Source organism: Staurois parvus, unplaced genomic scaffold (assembly GCF_062004578.1).
Source record: "Staurois parvus isolate SC_StPar_1 unplaced genomic scaffold, SC_StPar_1.0 ptg000354l, whole genome shotgun sequence".
NCBI classification, from domain to species: domain Eukaryota; kingdom Metazoa; phylum Chordata; class Amphibia; order Anura; family Ranidae; genus Staurois; species Staurois parvus.
Window position 1 is genome coordinate 3,250,420 of NW_028318150.1, and position 20,474 is coordinate 3,270,893.

Consider the following 20,474-nt stretch of genomic DNA (forward strand, 5'->3'; position numbering starts at 1 on the left):
AAGCCTGCATTTATTTTGCCTCCCCTAGTTCCCCTTATCCCCTCATCAAAATGCTAATGAAAGTGTTAAATAAAACCTTTCGGTTTTCATTCAACACCCTATATTTGACCCAGTGACATCATCACTATGCCTTTGTGCTTCCCTAGGCAATGCAGGCAGATCATGGCTGTTGGGAGAGGCTGGCAGAGTGCTGTACATATGTTAATGAAAACAGTGTGCAGGGGCGGACTGACAACTCATGGGGCCCCCGGACAATAGGGGATCATGGGGCCCCTGTGTCCTTGCCCAAACTCAAAAAAGCCTATGAAAAAGGTACCAGGGGCATCTCATGGTGCCCCCTCTGACCCCGGGCAGTGCCCGAGTTTCCAAATGGTCAGTCCGCCCCTGGTAACACCCATATATGATGCTGAGCCCCCATACTTAAACAACTGAAATCCAGTGAAGGAAAGGATGGATCAGCTTTAGTAAGGCTGTGTGATGCTAGATGTCCTCCAACCAGGAAATGAGGCAGGTGTTGTCTGACTTGCTGCAATTTCTGTTGTACAGTACACTGTAAGTGAGAAACTTCCAATGTGCAGTAAAATGAAGTGTAAGCTATTTCAGTACTGCAGAGGAGCCTGTACAACTATGCAAAAGAATGAAGATAAGGCTAGAGTTCAGTTTGAATAGAAGTGTATGGTATCCACATGTGCATGTTTGTTTGTACAATTGTGACAGTACAGGGTTTGATTAGCTGTAGGAATGTAGACCACTACAGATAAATGCAATATTTATTCCAAGCTACACAATTATAAATATTTAATTTGTTTAGTTTTGGAATATACATTGCATTTCTCTGTAGTGGTTGCATAACATGGATACAAGGCCTATAAACATCTCAATCGCCTAATCCGACCGGTTTTTATGAAATATCTATTGTCATGTTTAGTCCTGTTATTGCTGACTCTTAACTACTACAGTGCATAGCAAGTTCATATTTTATATTAAAATTACTGCATTTACACAACAGTATATTTTGATTATACTTTCACGCTTTTTCTTGCTGGTTGTTCCATATTTTAATGATTGTATTTTATATACTGGTTTGTAAATGCTACCTGTAGTTGTCATCTGTATATGAGAGAATGTGATGAGCATTCCCTGTATAAAAGAAACAGGTCATCAGAGAATTTATTGATTGCCTTTAATGATGTTCTGAAAATGCTAGGCTGCTTTCACACTGACCCATTTTTCTACTGATTTTGCTTTAAAAAAAAAAAAAAAAAAGCGGAAGAGAAATCATGATTGTTAAATCCTATGGAACTCTTCACACTGGTAGGTTGTGGGTCTGCTGTGTTTTTCAAAGTCTTGCTTTCTGCATTTTGGTGCATATTTGGTGCAGTAAACAAACTGCACCAAAAGTGCACCTCCCCATTGAAATGAATGGGGAATGCTTCAAAAACACACCCACTGTTGAGTTTTTTTGAGTCACTTTTTTTTTTCACAGGTGCATAACGCACCAGAAACAGAACAAAAACACAGCCTTAAGCTCATCAAAGGTAGCTAGTGATTAGAATTGGTTGGTAAACCCATCTTTTAAACATCACCTGCAGTGCTGGTCTGTAATACCCTCTAGTAGTAACTCATAATTACCAGCTTGACACAATGATTGTCATGCTGTGCTGCAGTCAGTGTTTAATGTGCTCACTGTTACTTTTGAAGTCCAGCCATGAATAGGCTTGACTTAATTTGCCTATAATTAACATCAACAATCAGGTCAATTAAGGTGACATCAGACTGTCAATATGGATTCCCAATATTCCGTTTATTCACTACATAGCATTGTGACTTTGTTTTGTTAGTATTTAACAAGTATACACTATGCTTAGGTTACCCTAAAAACTAGGGTATAAAATCTTGTATCTCACCACGAAAAATGGTTGTTTACATGCCTAAGAATTTGGCAACGTATTACCAGAGAGATTACTCTGATGGAGGCCAAAAGGAACCAAAAAGCAGTTCACTGAACCAGTCTGAATCTCAAAAATTTAGGTTTTATTTCTTACTTGGAAAGTTGGTGGAACTATGCAAATAATTTCTTTTATGACAGAATGTGAATTCAGAAGTGCTCATTTGCAGCACAAATACAGCCTTATGTAGGCCATAGATGGGTCGAAAATCGGCCGATTTTTCGGCCAAAAATAAAATCGGCCGATTTTCGGATTGTTAGTGGGCTAATTGTTCGGCCGGTTTTCGGTATTTTGGCAGATTTTTTTTATTGGTAAAGTTGGAAAAAAATCGGCCGATTTTGCCGATCGGCAGATTTTCGCGGCAATGATGGGCAAATCGGCCGATCTTTTTACCGATAAAAAAATCTGCGCATGAGCAGTGACCTGCAAGAGGAAGACAAAAAGAAGCAGAAAAAAAGAAGAGGAGGAAGAAGAAGAGGAGGAAGAAGAAGAGGAGGAAGACGAAGAGGAGGAAGACGAAGAGGAGGAAGACGAAGAGGAGGAAGACGAAGAAGACGAAGAAGAAGAAGAGGAGGAAGAAGAAGAAGAGGATGAAGAAGAAGAGGAATTCCAGTCAGGCAAAAAATGTCCCTGCAGAGAGCTCCGCTATTTCTTTGACAGTTCCTTGACATTTATAGCGGTTGCAACAATGTATCTAGTTGTTTCCGAATAAAAACATCTGTATCCTAAATGGATACAAATACATTGTTGCAACCACTATAAATGTCAAGGAACTGTCAGAAATAGCGGAGCTCTCTGCAGGGACACTTTTTGCCGGCTGTAGACGGGATGAAAATCGGCCGATTTTTTTTTTTTTAGCGTTGCTGGTAACGCCGGCCGCTTGAACGACCGATTTTTTGTTTTTTTAAAGAAAAATCGGCCGATTTTCGACCCATCTATGGCCTGCATAATATTGTAGAGGCATTTGTCCTAAACTGCACACAGCTGTCTCTGGCTTGTTGGCCCTCATCAATGCAGTGATTTGAAACAATAGGGTTGATTTAATAAAGGTAAATAGGCTGTAAGGGAAGATGCACTTTTCAAAGGATTTGCCCCAGACCTTAGTGCAGGGGGGCTCAGCCTTTTGAAGGGCCACTTAAGTGATTTGGTAACCAGTGGCGGGCCACAATGAAATGGAATGGTTCTGAATTTTGAATTTTTTTAATTTTAAATAGCATAGTGAACATTTTCCTCCTGCAGCTGCTGAATGCCGATGGGAGGAGAGGAAGAAAAGACGGAGGCCGCAGACGGAAAATGGAGAGGATCCGTTCCTGTATATGTTGCCCCTCCTATCCAAGTTTAAAAATAATTTGACAAAGAGGTCGTATGGGCACCCTGGAGTATTGAGCAGGGTTGCCATTGCGACCCCTGATAGTACACACATGATAGTGGTTGGAGAGGTGTGGCAAAACGCGTCTCAGCTATAGGGTTTAACAGTCCCAAGCCACAAAAGTAAATGAGCCCTAACTGTCCTGAGTCCCCTATAAGGCTGCTTTTACACTAATGTGCTACAGTTTACCTGCACCGTGCACCTGCGGCTTTCTTGCAGGTTAGCTCCGCTTTTCCATAGACCTCTATCATATCTTGTGCGTGTGGTGTACTTTCTGAAAGCACACCAAACCCTCGGGATATAATAGAAGTGCACTTTCCTGGTTTGAGGTGGAAGGCCACATCAGAGGGTTCTGAGGGCCACAGTTTGAGCACCCCTGCCTTAGTGAATCAGTACAGCTCTGCTAACTTCCATTATCCATTTCTATGCAAGCAAAAATGCTGTTTTTTATATTTTCCTTGTACGTGATTGGGTATTCTATGGAAAGTGAGGTTTCACCGCATTCACTAAGTTCTGGGGCAAATTCCCAAATTTGCCTTTAGTAACTCAACTCCAATGACTTCTGTGGAGTAGGATTTGTGGAGCACTCAGAAACATTATGGTGAGGTGGATTAAAAGTATAAACCACATACAGTTACCATAATACAACATTTTTCATGTAGCACCCTCTTCTAGTTAGGTTGCTAGACTAAATCCAGTTTAGTCAGTGGAGCAGTAATCTATTGTATAGTCAGGGTTTCCTAGTTGGGTGTTTGATTTCTCCTACCTGTTTCTTGGAGAGGCTTCAGGAATACAGGGCAAGGACAGTCAAATGTCCAATATGAATATTTATCATGCCTCATTGAATCCCTGGAAGGAGGCATCCAGACAGTGGATGGGGAGGTGTTAAATGTTCAGGAGGCCTTTCCAGAGTGTTCTGTCCTCTTCAGGGAGGGTTGCAGTTCTCCTAGGGCTGCTGCCCCTAGGAGACAGCTATAGTGAGTAAAGCATTGCAGTCTGGACCTCAGCAAGTACTGAGATGAGGGGTTGGAGAAGATTGTTAATAGATTTTGCTGGAGGGCACTGTCCTAAAATCCTGGTCTGGAGAAGGATCTTTTATCTCCCTCACTAAGGAACTGCCTGTGGAAGCTGGGTGGCAGTTAGCTCCTGCGCATTGTGAGGAAGATTTACTGTAGGAATTTCCTATGTGTCTTTAGCTATTAGGATTTGTGCCCAAAGTTGCCCTCCTATTGATCGTTTTGGAATATCCTGAACCTCTCTCCTAGTTCAAACTACTCGGCAATAAATTCTAAAAAGACATCCTGTAGACCAGTGTTTCTCAACCTTTTTCAGTCAAGGCACCCTTTAAAATTATGGACAGTCCCGAGGCACCCTTTAAAATTATAGACAGTCTTGAGGCACCCCATTCTAAAATGTGAAAAACTATTCTAATAGTTTTTTAGACCACAGCAGCATCCACACAGGTAGGACACCCAACATTAGAGGTGATTTATTCTTCCAAAGCAAACACACTTTTGCACACTGGCACTGACTAGTATTCCAATGTTTCTTTTCTCCCTCAGTTTTTCTCCATCACTGAGCTAATGTGACCCCAGCACTGATGGAGAGGGACAGGCGAGGGTCAAGCTAGGATGCTGTGCAAGCAACCAACATACTCCTTATCAACTGATGACGTCATTGTTTGTCAGGACGCCGGCGGGTAGAACACTGTAATGGTGCACAATGAAAACTGTACCTTTGTGTAACTAAAAGGCAGGCTTGTTCTACCCGCTGGCTTGTATTCAAGTTTTGGACAATTTCTAGACATTTTGCCAAGGTACCCCTGAAGAAACCTCAAGGTACCCCAGGGTGCCTGGGCACCCTGGTTGAAAAAGACTGCTGTAGACTGACCCTGTATTGTTGGATTGTGACTGTAGATTGACCCTGTATTGTACATGGAACTGTGCCTCTTTAGGGGTGAGCACTACATTCATTCTCACTTTTGCAGCCATATTGGGATAACACCTACTGTTTGTATGTTTGTTTCCATTTACAGGGAGGTTGCACGTATGCAGCTCAGCTTAGAGGGCTGTGCATAGTCTGTCATTTTTATCTTTGCCCCAGACAGTTCCTTTTCATTCCTCTTTAAAGGACATCTCAATGAATCTCAGAGCTATTGTTAGCCACAAGGTAACATTATTTTAATGATGACCCAGGTGGCAATCTTGTGTATTGACTTTTCCATACAAACTACTTCAAATAGTGATAAAATAAAATGCCTATGGTAAATGCAGCTATCCATTTAAAAAAAGTCAAATAACACGCAGGAATACAAATAAGCATGCTTTATGCTATTGTTATTCACAAAAGATGAAGCTGCTTTTAAAGCCTGTGCAATCCTCAGCTCCAGCTCGCAGGTGCTCACTTCTCCGGGGTCCTTTTCCTTTAGCTTGTGCTAAACCATAAAGTTGATTTTACCCTTTGGAAGCACTGTGCAGCTCCAGAACTTTAAAGTGATTCTAAAGGTTCAGTTTATTTTTAAGAACAAACATGTTATACTTATTTGCTCTCTGTAATGTTTTTGCAGAGAGCATCCCCGATCTTCCTCTTCTCGGGTCCCCCGCCCGCAGGGTCACTGGAGTGTGCTCACTCCTGAGCCCCACTCTATGCGTCCATATTGACAGCAGTGGAAGATGATGGCTACTGTTGCTGTGTCACAGCCAGTGAAAAGAGAGAGACCCAGGACAGCTGAGGCTCTCATGCACATTGCTGGATTGAGAGGGGGTTCAGGTAAGTATTAAGGGGGGCTGTGGGGGAAGTTGCACACAAAAGGCTTTATTTACCTTCATGAATGGAATGCATGAAGATAAAATATCTTCAGCCTTTTAGCCACTTTAAAGGATAAGTTCACCTTTCATAACATGTTACATGTTACACCTATATTCAGGGTGTAACATGTAAAATGTTATGAAAGGACCAGTGCCCGCTCCCTGGCTTTTACAGCTAGTGGGCGATCTTCTCCCCCTGCTAGCTGTCAAAATGTAACTTTTTTAATTTCGAAAAATATATTTTTTAAAAATATATTCTTCTTTTTTTAACTTATAAAAAAGTAATTTTAACATATTTTTACATATATTTGTAAATGTATTTAAAAAATGTAGATTTGTATTTTTTAAAGACATACAGTTTATTTGAAATGTTTTTTTTTAAATATTTTTCATATATTTTGTAATAAAAACACATTTCAACATACAGTGCATATATATATATATATATATATATATATATATAAAAATATTGAAATATATTTTGACATATACTGAATATGGCCAAAATTGTAGTATTTCAAATATATGTCAATATATTTAGGAAAACTATTTGTAAAATATTTTAAAAATATATTTCAAATATATTGTTCTTCCATATGGGTATGACGCCCAGTCACAAAGGCGAGTGTCCCACCAATCTGCTATAGGCCGGGCAGGAAGGTGTTAAATGAATACAAATACCTTGAAAAATATATTGATCTGGTTATCAACAGTGCAGATTCCACTTAGTGTGAGCATTCAAAATATCTGGTCTTCAATGATGTAGTCTAACTCGGTCAATTGATGCAGACTGTCCAATCCCAGCCAGGCACAGTAAGTAAGGCCTACGGGCACATACCCTTCTCCTCCCCGGCACGGGTAGCACTGTGAGGAGCAACAACAAATAATCTCCTTACCTAACAATACGGTCAGCCCCTATAAACAATAGGATATTGGCGCCCAAATAAAGGAAGGGAGAAAAAAAAAAAGGGATGTTAGTCAAAGCTGTTATAGCCTTATCCATTACCTGAAATCCTAACAGTGCACTATATCTTCCTGTGATGGTCAAACTACAAAATTACTGCGGGGTCCCCCCTTAGTCAATGATACAGACCAGATGATCCCAACTACACATAATAGACACTGGTGAAGTCTGCAGGCCTGTCCACTCTTTACCTCCTGGCGTGGGTAGCACTGTGAAAAGCAAAAAAACAAAAAACAAATGATCAACCTCCTTCCCTTGTAATATGGTCGGCCCCTGTAAACAATAGGATTAGGCCCCAAAAGAAGGAATGAAGAGCGATATTGATCTCAGGTAATATAGCCTTGTCCATTACCTGGAATCCTCACGACACATTGGGATCCTCCTATGGTGATCAAACCACAAATGTGGCTAACAAGACCATCATCACATTGCTTGACCCTAAATAGCCCTGATCTGGACGCGCACGCTGCATGTCGGCGGCGTGTGACGTCACACGATCAGGCCGAGAAGATCGCACATGCGCGCTGGGAAAGCGATCCCCCTAGAGTCAACAACTGACCTGGGAAGACCGCACATGCTGAGAGCCGCAGGAACCAGCTGAGAGCCGGACCCCACAACCGAAGGGTGCGCAGTCGAGGGCAGGGGAAGAGGATATCTCTCTCTACCCTCTTAGAGGGGCCGCAATGCATGGCAGAGGGGGAACCAATAGCACTCTGTGGTACACCCATCGGCCATGCTTCGCGGCCCCCACGGCTGCATGTCTGGACATGAAACACCCAAAACACAAATACTCCCCCCCCCGGTGGACAATCACTTACATAAAGTACAATTACAATTAGCCAGGCATTTAAATAGGTATTTTTTAGTATGTAAATACATTTAATTATATATCCAGATTTGTTCAACATGTGTATACACTGCAATATAGTTTTACATACCTAACGTTGATAATAAGTGGTGCCAAGCAATGTAGAGTGATTAAATTGACATTTGCTGTTTATATAAACATATTGAGGAAAAGGTGAACTTGTCCTTTAAAGATTGGTGTGAATCGAGCCAACCTTGTGCTTTTTTTTTTTCTTAATAAAACATGAGTGTCAGACACATTTGCAATTGAATCTCATAATTTTTGTATTGGTGCAAATATGTTTCCTATAACAATAAATTGACGTGCCTTGTTAACAGTAAAACCTTTGTGTTTTCTGTGCTCCACAAAGTTGAATTGCAGTAAGGTGATGATGTGGCTACTCCCCACATACAAGCACCTTAAAGCTGTATTAACCCAAAACCCAAAATGCAATAGCTTGCAGCTTACCAATCATTAAATGTGGTGGTTGCATTTGTTTTCTTTTTTAGGCTTTTTCTCCACTGTTTTTATCTGGTGATCTGGCCAATCACATACCTCCTGTATTAGAGTGCATACTCTGTGGAGGAAGGAGCACAGAGGGGTACCTTTGGACAGTAACATTGTAAGGCTCCGTGTACACGGGACACTTCTGAACGATGAAAACTGACTGCTGGAAAATGTAGATTAAAAAACGTCTGTTTAGCCACGTTTGCATACCGCGTTTATGAGCGTTTGCGTTTAGAAGCGTTTTTTTAAGATAACCTCAGGAGACCTTCCAAAATGCCCAGAATGCACTGAAAAACATTTAAAAAATTAACTATTTCAGACATTTTGAGAGAAATAGAAAGAGCAGAAGCAGAGAGAGCAGTATTTGTTGAGATTAGCTGTCTTTCTTTTTTTTTGTGTGGTGTTTGGATGTGTTCCAGCTCATTCCTGTGCAGAAATTATTGCAGCAGTGTCTAACATATTTCCTTTCATGTAAAACCTCAAAGCATGGTGTACCAGGTCCATTTGAGTATCGGGAAATCGCTTTGCATGCATTTTTCATGATGAAAAAAGGCTCTCGACAGCATCTTGAAATGGAAGAGTTACGCTTCTACACGCGTTTACAAGCGTTTGTTGTTTGAAACGCTGATAAAATCTACTCCTGAATGCAAGTTTTCTGCGTTCAAAAAAACGACTGTAAACTTAACTGCCTGTAAACGACTGTAAATGAAGATGTGTACATGGACACATAGGAAAACATTAGGGAGAGTTCAGGGGCTGCTGAAAAAAACACTGAATAGCTCCTAAATGTGCGTTTATCAGCTGCAGTGTACATGAGCCCTTAATCTGGGGGGAGGGGAGTGTTAGATGGACTAGCAGATTTAGATACTCTAATAAATTGAAGCCACAGTCTAGTTAATACTGTGTAAACAGTTACAGTAAATTGTTTTTTTTTTCGTTTGTTTTAAAGGTTTTACAAAAATAAATAAAAGCAGATTATTGTAAACTGTCATTGGTAAATGGTTTGTCTCATCCCTTTAACTGCTACATCTGCAGGATAGTCTGTTCTTCTGAAAAACAAGAGACTTGCATGCCAGATCACTATGTGAAAATGAAGGAAAGAGAGCCTAATAAAGAAAACCAATGCAGTCATCACATCCAAGAATTGGTATATTCAATATAATAAAGTTTGCTTTTGGATTTAATACTACTTTAAAGTGTTTGAGAAATACTTCTCCTGTCAGCCCTTGATCAATCCCTGATTTATCTCTGTATTTCTGTTGATACAAGCTGCCCTTCCTTCACTTTCTGTTACAAAGCCTTAATGTTCTCAAATCTCTGCTGAATGTAGAATTCCTCTTCCTTTCTATACAAACAGAGGCTCTTTTGAAGCACCCTTGGGTGCATATTTACATGGAGTGACCGTTGAATTGCTGTTTACTAATGAAAAGATTATATCTGTTTAGGATTAGTTCAATGTTTTTCTGTGGGCTTCTCAGGTTCATGCAGCTGCACTGATTTGAAAGACCAGGTTGGGCAATGTTTTCCCACTTTTTCTTATCGAAACATGACCAAACGTATCAAGATATTGTATCTCATATTAACATATCCCGAGGGTATCATACAGTGAAATTAAAGTACTGCTGTGGAGAATTTTCCATATAGGTAAACGTTTATATAGTAAGGCCATTTTATGCTCAGTGGCACGTGTTTGTGAAGCATTTTTTGGATCTAGAAGGCAAAGTATAATTTCAGAATTGGATTACATCAAGCCCCGGTTGACACATACAGTATGTAGTGCAGGAAACGCAGTGATTCCTGTGCGTTTCTCACACCGCATCGCAAACGCACTGTGTTTTGAGAACTTCTGCGGGTGTCATTTGAAAATTAACACCCTAAAAGCAGGTCGCAAACGCAGTGCATTTTTTCTGAACCGGATCGTGTTGTTATAAACAACCATACGATCCAGTTCTAGTGCAGCAAAAAAAAAAAGGTGCCTGCACTTTTTTGGTGCAGATGTGCACAGAATTGCATAATAATTTCATAGGAATGCGGTGCGATTCACATGCAGTCCAGAACCTAGGCTAAAGCTGAAGTTTAGGTATGGCAATTTTTTTACATGGTTACATTTGGTCCAGCTTGGACCAATATAAGTAGGTATGTGGCATACGTGGCCGATCATTGCAGAAGTTGGAAATCACTGAAGTAGGCACTACAGTACTTCTACTGTATGGGTGCACCACATAGAGTAGACAGTGATTTGAAATAATTTTCACAGTCAGAATCAGTGTTGGACAGTTGTACTTCCTTCAGTAAGTTGGATAAAAAAAAAATAAAAGTCAGCAGCTACAAAAACTGTAGCTGCTGACTTTTAAAATACAGCCACTCACCTGTCCCTTGGTCCAGTGGTGTCCTCACCACGGCTGGATTTACGGGCCGTCTTCTCTCCCCGGCGCCTGGCATCTTCAGTTAAGGCACCCGGCTATGACAGCTTGCGGCTTCACATCCGGATGCCCACTGCACATGCACGAGTAGTGCTGCGCTTTGTGAATGGTCCCGTAGGTCTTCTCGGACCTGTCACGTGTCCCAGAAGACTACGGAGAGGGATGGAGGAGGACAACTTCTGCTCCTGATTGCCTTAGGCGGTCGCAGCGGAAGTGGGAGCGGGTACCTGTCATATTCGGGTACCCACTTTCCCCCCCGCTCCCCAAAGGTGCCAATCCTTAACGACAAAGGCTTAAAGCGGAACTTCCCCTTTTGGGTGGAGCTCCGCTTTAATGCATTATCAGTACGGGTTTTCCATCACTGAACATTTAGGCATGGAATTTATGACCTTCAAAGCACGTCTCTGCTAGAGGAATTTTGTTCCCTTTTTTTCTTAACTTGTTTAGAATTTTCTGGCAAAGTGTAATAAGTTTATATGTGTTTTCTGTATTTTTACTAATAACAGTGAAAAAAATGTCGTTGATAACTATAAAGTAGAAAAGTCCACTTTGTTACTTAAGGGGACAGGCCTACTTTGCCTAAAGGTCCTTTCACACGGGCGTTCTGTTTTTTTCTTCCGCTCAGTCATGTTTTTTCAAAGAAAAAACGGATGAGTTTAAATTTTTTGCATCTGTTTTTTCATCCGTTTTTTAGTCATCAGCTGTCAGCAGGGTTCCCCACTGACAGCTGAATGTAAAAAAAAAAAAAATTGCCGGCAATTAAAAAATAATTTAAAAAATGGCGTGGGGTCCCCCCCTCCATCCATACCAAGCCCTTCGGATCTGGTTTGGAATTTGAGGGGAACTCTCACGCCAAAATTTAAAAAAGTATGGCAGACCCTTATCCGAGCATGCAGCCCGGCTGGTCAGGAAAAGGTGGTGGTGGTGGTGGTGGGGACGAGCGAGCACCCCCCCCTGAACCATACCAGGCCACATGCCCTCAACATGGGGGGGTGCTTTGGGGTGGGGGGGCTCAAGGGCCTCTTCCCCACAACCCTGGGCTGTGGTTGTGGAGGTCTGTGGGCTAGAGGCTTATCGGAATCTGGAAACCCCAGATCCTGGCCCCCCCCCATGTGAATGAGTTAGGGGTACATGGTACCATTACTCATTCACAAAAAAAGTGTAGTGTGAAAAAAGACAGGAGACATTCTTTGACAAGTCCTTTATTAAAAGAAGGAAAATAAAAGAATGTCCCCCACAGTAGATCCAATGTCAATCACGATGCCCGCTGTCACCCGCACCCTGCCCCTTACATATTTAAAACCTGCCAAGCCATCGGAGCAGTCACACGGTGGGAGCCAGCGTCTGGTGCGGAGCCTTTGTTTTTTTTTCTTTGTTCGGGCGGCGGCGGCGGCGGGCATCGTGATTGATTTTTTTTTTTACATTCAGCTGTCAGTGGGGAGCCCCGCTGACAGCTGATGACAAAAAACTCATCCCCCCCATGTTGAGAGCATGTGGCCTGGTATGGTTCAGGGGAGGGGGGGGGAGCGCTCGCCCCCCCCCCCCCTTTCCTTACCTGCTGGGCTGCATACAATCCACTGATACCCATTTTTCGTCCGTTGTGGGTTTTTATGTGGAAGAAAAATAGGGTTTTTTTCCGTTCAAAAATACGGATGTTAACGGATGCGGACATTAACGGATGTAAAAAGATGTTCATCAGTTTACATCCGCAAGGCCATAGAAATACATGGGGGTCCATTTTTCACCCGTAAATGGACAGATGAAAAATGGACATATGGAACGCTCGTGTGAGGCCGAAAGGTGAATCCAAGCCTTGTGCTTGATGGTGATTGATGTTAGCAGCCCATAGTCTCTGACTATATCTTGTAGCATGCCTGTGGTCTCTGACCATCTCCTGTAGCATGCCCGTAGACTCTGACCATCTCTTGTATCGGGTCTGTAGTCTGACCATCTCCTGTAGCATGCCCATTGTCTCTGACCATCTCCTGTTGCATGTCTGCAGTCAATGGTAAAATCAGTCTGTATATGCAGTAAAGCATGCTTGCTATACTTACTGTGGAACCTAAGGGGTAATCCTCTGCATTGTGTAAAAATGCTGTTTGATCCAGATTTCTCTGATCCTCCCCTTCTTCCAGTGTCCCTCTCTTATCTCCTGATGAGACATATTGTGTGGAGACATTCTGTACATGCTCAGTTTGGTGTGTATTACTAGAGAGGCTTTTTTTTCTTGGGAGAGTGCATGTTATCAGCGCAGGGCCAATCAGCACTGTCCAGACAGAGGTCAGGGGTTCTGCATCCTCCTAGAGCAGAATGAAAACTCCTCCTACAAGCTTTAACCAGTGCTCTGCTGGTCACTGATAGAAATCATAAGACTGCTCTAACTGCTGATGAGAAAAGGTATTTAGCAGTTTATATTTACTAAAATAATTGCACTTCCATGTTCTGTGTCCTGTGGGAGACCAGATATAGTGAATGCTGGGTTTAGTAACACTTTAAGGCCCCCTATATCATAAAAGCTGACCACCACTGGTACAGGTATAGATTTATATTCTGAAATGGTTTGTTTTCCTCTCCGTGCGCGTCACAGCTCCGTGCCCATAAAGTATTGCAGTGATTGAAGGGATGTTTGTTCGGTTATAATCACTGGTGACAGAAAGAAAACAATGCGCAGACAGAGAAAGTGAACACTATCTTGTACTACATATCTAGTCACTGCTTTCAGCAACAATCTTGTCTTTTCATGCCTTTCATCAGCCATGAAGGCAGCAGGATGAAGTGCTGATATAACGTGTTGTGTTTGACACCTCACTTAATTGTCTGACTGAAGACGAACTACTTTGTCTTGTGGCCTCAGTGTAATCCTACACACTGGAATGTACTGTAATACACTACTCATGTCATGTTCCTCATTTATCAGTGTCTAAAACAAGAACTGTGTGTGCTGTCCAAAGTAACCAATCAGATGGCCATTTTCATTGACACATGCTAAAATAAATAAGTCAAATAATTAAAATCAGGGTGTTTTCACTTCTTAGTGTTTCTCTAGTAAACCGCATGCAATCTGCCTCTAGAAATGCAGTTCCCATACTCCAAAAAATGATTATAATTCAGCCTTTTTTTACATTATTTGTGCCACAGTGCAGTATATTTATGAAAATTCCTGCAGATTGTGTTTTTTGTGTGTTATTGTGCATATAGGAATCCTACTGAAGTGGTAAATGCATGAAGCATGCGGTATTAGCCCATCTGCCCATCTGGAGAGTTCTCTATTCTTGAAAGTTTTTTTCTTTTTCTTCCTTAAAATAAAACATACCAAAAATACAAATGAGAAACATGATCTATGCCAAATAGGTGTTAAAGGGCTCTAGGTGAGAATGATGTCTTTCCCCCTCCCTGCCTGAAGGCACCTAAGATTCTGATATCATACATTCCAGGAGGCTTCAATGCAATCCCCACTACATTGCTTACTGCACATGCACTGCAGCACGTCATCAGGGGCTGGTTGCAAGAACCAGGATAGATCACTAGCCCCCTGATAACATCACATGAGAAGATGGTGGCACAAGGCCCGGAGCGCACCAGATATACATACAGTGGCATACACCAGACAACGATTGATTTGCTAAGCATGCAAGTTTGTTTTTTGTGGACAACCCAGCAGACAAGGTAATAGGGTTCAGGGGGTGGGAATTGTAAAATTGGATTGGTGAATTTATTCTTCAAAGGAGAAGTTCAGCCAAAGCTTGTTTGGCTGTACTTTTCCTGTGGATCACAGGAGTGCAGTTCGTTCTACACTCCTTTGGCCCATTTTCAGCTGACAGTGGGCTTTCAGGCTGGGAAAAGATTGTGACCATATGGTCGGGATTGCCACAGGAGCCTGAAGCGGCACCTGGCTCAGCCTTTCAGGGAGTCTCTGAGAGCCTGAGCCAGTCATACCTGCCCGCTCCACAGCCCAGCACTCCAGTGAGCTCAGAGCAGCAAGGAGACCTGAGTGATCTGCAGTGTCTGATCGCTCAGTTCTCAGCCTTAGAGCTGCTGTGGGACAGATATCAGATTGTTTCAGCACCCACTTAGGTAAGTATGATTTAAAAAACAAAACAATGCTTCTCTTTTAAGGATGCCATACATGACCCAAGATAAAGGAGATGTGATACCAGGTTTGAGGGAACCCTCCATGTGGCCATTCATCAGATCCAAACACTGTCTTGTGACAATGTCATGACATCATTCCCACGAGTGAGATCCAACGCCAGCCAACACTGGAGCTTAGACCGGCTGGCATGCTGCATCGGGAAGCGTACCTGGGTAAGTATATTTGTCTTGCAGGTGGACTGTCTGTTTTTTCATGATTATCTCCTTAAAGTGAGCTTGTCCTTTGCTTGTTCTGCTGTGTTCACACAACTCAGCTTTGTTCTAATGAAGATGTTTTTATAGTATTGGATGTAAGGCTGTTTAGAGTCTGATAATGTCACATTACAAAATGTCAATGTTACAGTAAACAAAAAATCAGTAGTAGATGGTTGAAAACGAGACCTGTGTTCTAAGCTAGGCAGCCTTTTCTGCGTTCTTTTCCCAGATGGCTTTGAGGCTGCACAGACGCCTCTGTTTGTTGGGTTGGGGTTGTTTTCCTCTTTTTCTGGCCATTTAAACAGCTCATAAGTGTGTTTTTGTGTCTGCTTGACTGAGCCAGAATACTAAATCAAGGAACACTATAGCACTTTGTCTTGCTGCTTTATCAGGGGACTATTCATGTAAACCCCATCCAACGAAGATGACTGGATAACTTATCCCATCTGTATAGGTTGATTCTAGCAATCATCATGTGTCTTTATGAGAAGTTTACAACACAATTTGATAACATGCTGATGAATGAGACTTGGTGTTGAGTCTGTGCCCCGGTCTGTAATGGATCCCCTCATTCTTTGTTGTATGTTTCTGTGCTGTGTGAAGGCCTGCGCTTTGTCATGCAGTGTACGTTTTATGTGACGGGCGATCAGGAGATAGACAGGTCCTCCTCTTACCTCTCGCTCTACGCTGACACATTGCATTACTGTGCACTGTATAAGTCTGCAAAGAAAGATATTGATGGTTAGGAGTTCACCTTTCACCGACATAACCAGGGTGAAATTAATTCCAATCTTCTTGCCATAATTAGCTTTTTATCTGCTAATTACATTTTCCTCTCGATAATCTCTTCAAATTGGTTGTTTAATGCATCCAGTATTATCATATTATGTTTAAATGCAAAAGATAATATAAAAATGTATTTCAAATTACTTGACTTTATCATATATTAATATTCCCAAGTTAAAGGGCAGCTCCCCCTAAAGCTGAGAGTTTTTTGTTATGGATGGGTACTACAGTGCTGGCTCATCTACTGACTTTTCAGATTTATTCAGCAAAAAAAAAAAGCGCAAAAAACAAGAGCAAAGTGCATTGGCCATAGGAATTAGTCCTTTATTCTGACTTGTTGCTGTTGGGCTACGAGTATCCAGTAAATATCACACCACTGGGATCTGCTTGCTATGAAGTCTATATCTTTCTGCAGCAGAACAGCTTCAGCCCTCCATTTGTAATAACTATTATAACCTTAGATTGTACACCCTTTGAGGGTTACAGACTGATGTGAATGTACAATATATATGTAAAGCGCTGCGTAAATTGATGGCGCTATATAAGTACCTGAAATAAATAAATAACTATTATAACAAAAGTATACCAGGGAACAATGAGGGTTGTAAACAACGTAAAGCTGAATTGCAGGTACAGATATTTTTTCAAAGTTATATTTGTCCATTTGAATGGATCAGTGTAAGTATGCATATTCCATACCTGGCTGAACCCTGTGGAAGCAAAGAATCACTGTAGTAGCTACTGCTACTACATAGATTCTCGCACTTTTCTGGATTCCGTGTAGCCCTGCTGCATAGTGAACACAGGGGGTTGTTTGGTTTATTCAGGCACCATTCATAGAACACCTTGCATTTTCCCTAATTAATGCAAAGTGTTCTCTGAACGAGGTGGAGAGGCAGGGTGTTATGAACTCCACGTCGTTCAATCAATGAACCTCTTGTATTCAGTGAATATGGGCTACTACAGGGATTCTTCAATTCCACAGGGATCAGCCAGGTGTACAATATGCATACTTATATTAGACCAAGCTGGACCAGTGTAACTATGCAAAAATATCCAAGTCTGAAATTAATCGTTAATGGCTGCAACAACTAAGCAGATTTCATGTGCAAGGATATGACTGTTGGAATCTGAAGAATAAAAGAAAAAGCTAGTGGTTAATTTCAATGTGCAACACCTGCTCATCAGTAAAACATCAATTCAAGGTGGACTGACCCTTTAACATTTTCAGTTGGTAGAGCACTGCCATCTCCGCAGTAAAGAGATTCATTAAACAGTGACCAGTTAGCGCAGATACTGTATGTGAATGCAGACGCATGTCCTAAGAATACCCTAAAGTGTATATATAGCCAAATTATTTTTTTAGATTTGGGAAGGGTTAACATTTCCTATCAGGGTATTTTTATAGAGCCATTTATTCCAAACTGCATTCCACTGTGTCCATCATCAAGCCGTACTCTACAGAAACCATGGTTTCCATACACTAGACCAAGTAGCCTGAAAAAGCTGTATGCAATTTAGAATGAATTGCTTTATAATATTAGGTTGTATATATACTATAAATCAACAGTTCTGATGTACATTTGGCCACGGGGCAGAAAGAAATGATTTGCATGGCCCTTACGACTATCTTAACCTCCCTGGCAGTATTCCGAAGTGTAGCACCACAAGCGGTAACCCCGAGCTACACTCGGGAATACCATGCGGAGCTGCTCCACGATCCTTCGATCACTTACCTTGTCCTGCGCTCCTGCGATGTCCCTCCTGCAGTGTCCCTGGCAATGTCCTCTGGCCTATGCCGGCATCTGTCTTCTGGTTTCCGTCCCCTGCGAGCGTCGGGACGTACGGGGGACGGAACTGCGGGAAATTTGAAAATTACAAAAAGTGACATTCACTAAAATCACATAGTAAGACATTACTGTATCAAGCCATTTCACATACATTTTGTCCCTAGTGCTTTGTCCTGTGCCCTGCCTGCATTTTTACTGTTCTTATTGCATGGAAACTGAGAAATGTCCATGGCGTCCAAAAAGCGTCCCTTTAGGTCAAAATCGGTTTTAGACCAGCTAGAGAACAGTGATAGTAAATTAGAACTACTTGCAGAATTGAGTGATAATGATTCGTGGGGAAAATCGTCATCAGACACTGAAAATGATTCTGCGACTGAGCTCAGTGATATGTGAATTTGCCGCTATATTTCAAATTTCAGTGTTTTTGGTTTGATTATATTATTGAATTAAATTTATTATTATTATATTACTATTTTTTATGAATATTTATTAAATTATATATTTTATGATTTCGTGTTTCAAGTTTTATCATACCCGGGATGTTTACTAGACTCTTGTTTGGACAGATTTCAGTGAGTTATTCCTAAGAATTACAGGCCTACAATATAAAACGCCAAATTTCCATGCAAAATAATGGTACCGCTTTCAGCACCAAAAATCTGAAATAATTATACCGCCAGGGAGGTTAAAATAAGCAATGAACCCTGTATTTTTTCAGATCTGTGATAAAAGTGAGACAAGCAAATATCTTCTTGAGTAGAAAGACTCCAGTATTTTTTGTACTCGTGGACGGATTTCTCCATTCTTCAGAACTGTTTAGCGTGGTTAATTTTGTCTCCATCACTCCTTGGCTATATTAAAAGATTTTCTCATTTTTAGGCCTCATGCTCACAGGGATTCTGTTTACCCCTCTGAACACCAGAACTCCTGGCAGGAGAAAAGCTGCAAAAAACTGTGCCTAAAGTCATGTATGGATCATGCATTTAGATTAGTTTAGGCACATCAAGCATTTGAATTTTACTGGATTCCACTGGCCAGAATATAAATTTTTTTTGCCCATTGGAATGCATTAACACTCAAATGCTTCTAAATGCATTTAGCGTTTAAGCTCGTTTAGACACATTTACATGCGTTTAGGTGCATTCAGCATTTTTTCTGCTGTTCAGCTCCTCTCCTGGGTGTGCCTTTGGTGTGTTTTTTCAGCCTATAAATTCTTCTCTTCTAATTTGCCTATAAACGCCTTTGTATGGATGAGCACATAGGCATACATAGCGGTGCTTTTACTGGCTGAAAAAAATGTCAAACATCTATAAAAGCAACATTTTTTAAGTCCAATGTACATGAGGCCTTAGTGATTAGCAAGTCCAACATTCAGAGTGCAGAAACAATATGACAATGTTTGCTGCAGTTTGACTTTTTTAGAACCATTGTGTTCTGCTATGACTATACTATAGTATTGTTATGAACAAATTAAATGAATATTTTTTTTTTAGTTAAAAAGTACAGTTTATGGTAAGAATGGGGCATTATAGGTAATTGTGTCTTTGAATAAAACATGTTTGTGTTTTGTTTCTTTGCAGTACTGGCTGGATCCTGCAAAGACAATCACTGAACACAAAGACCTGATTAGCAGTAAGTATTGTGTTTTTCTAAGATGCATGATGTACAGCAGCAAACCTAATTGCTTGATTAAACTGAAGAGTGCATAGATCTTTAGCAGAAGTGGCAAACTTTGGCCAGTGTTTTCAGATGTGGGCAAGCAACACCTGAAGCAAACCTATACATTGTGCAAGGAGCAAGAGTAGCAATCAGAACTTGACAGATGCAGTCAACTTCAAATATTAACCAGCCATAGGTGTTGTGCTATATGTATCACATCATGTTTAAAACATCGGATGCAGTTGCCAAGATGCAGTACCATTGATACCAGAGTGGGACGTATCAAGTATTCATTTATTTACCATAAAAGATGCCAACCATAAAAAGCATGATGACCAGAAAGTTTAATAAGCAAAATAATATAGTCAACAGACAGTTCATCAATCCCAAGTAAAAATTAACTGGATATCCCATTCTGTAGAGGGTCTTAGTAATGTAATAGAGCAAATGTTAAATTTACTGGCCCCAGCGTTTCCAAAATAAGTGATAAATTCATCCAAAAAAGCAATATGCATTTGCATGGCAAAGCTTCACAGTCATTAGAGAAAGTAAGTGTACCGCATGGGACTTGCTGACTTTTTCAGCATTCAGCTGATAAATACAATTTAAAAAAAATGAAACTCTTCCATTAATATGCTTTTCTACACAAAGCCTACCTGCAGGAAAATCAATAACGTAGGGGTTGATTTACTAAAACTGGAGAGTGAAAATCTGGTGCAGCTCTGCATGGTAGCCAATCGGCCTCTAACGTCAGCTTGTTCAATTAAGCTTTAACAAAAAGTCAAGGAAGCTGATTGGTTTCTATGCAGAGCTGCACCAGATTTTGGACTCTCCAGTTTTAGTAAATCAACCCAATAGTGAGCACTGAGCAACCAACAACTGTTTTAAAATAAAACATAATGATTGCAGGGGTCAGTAGTATATAATGTAGTTAGTGTGCAGGTGTTGAGAATGTTTTATGTATGTGATACCGGTACATACAATGTGTGTGATAGCCATGCAGCCAACGTTTGTTTCATCCTACTT

At 41.1% G+C, this 20,474-nt stretch overlaps 1 protein-coding gene across 2 annotated transcripts in view; it reads left to right on the top strand.

The window, feature by feature from the left end:
• EPB41L4A (erythrocyte membrane protein band 4.1 like 4A) overlaps positions 1-20,474 on the top strand; it is a 350,398-nt gene that overhangs the window by 129,335 nt on the left and 200,589 nt on the right. For both annotated transcript variants that reach the window (XM_089684738.1, XM_089684739.1), the window contains one exon: positions 19,370-19,421. In XM_089684738.1, coding sequence (XP_089540864.1) covers positions 19,370-19,421 — 52 coding nt within the window. The remainder of the gene's footprint in view (positions 1-19,369; positions 19,422-20,474) is intronic.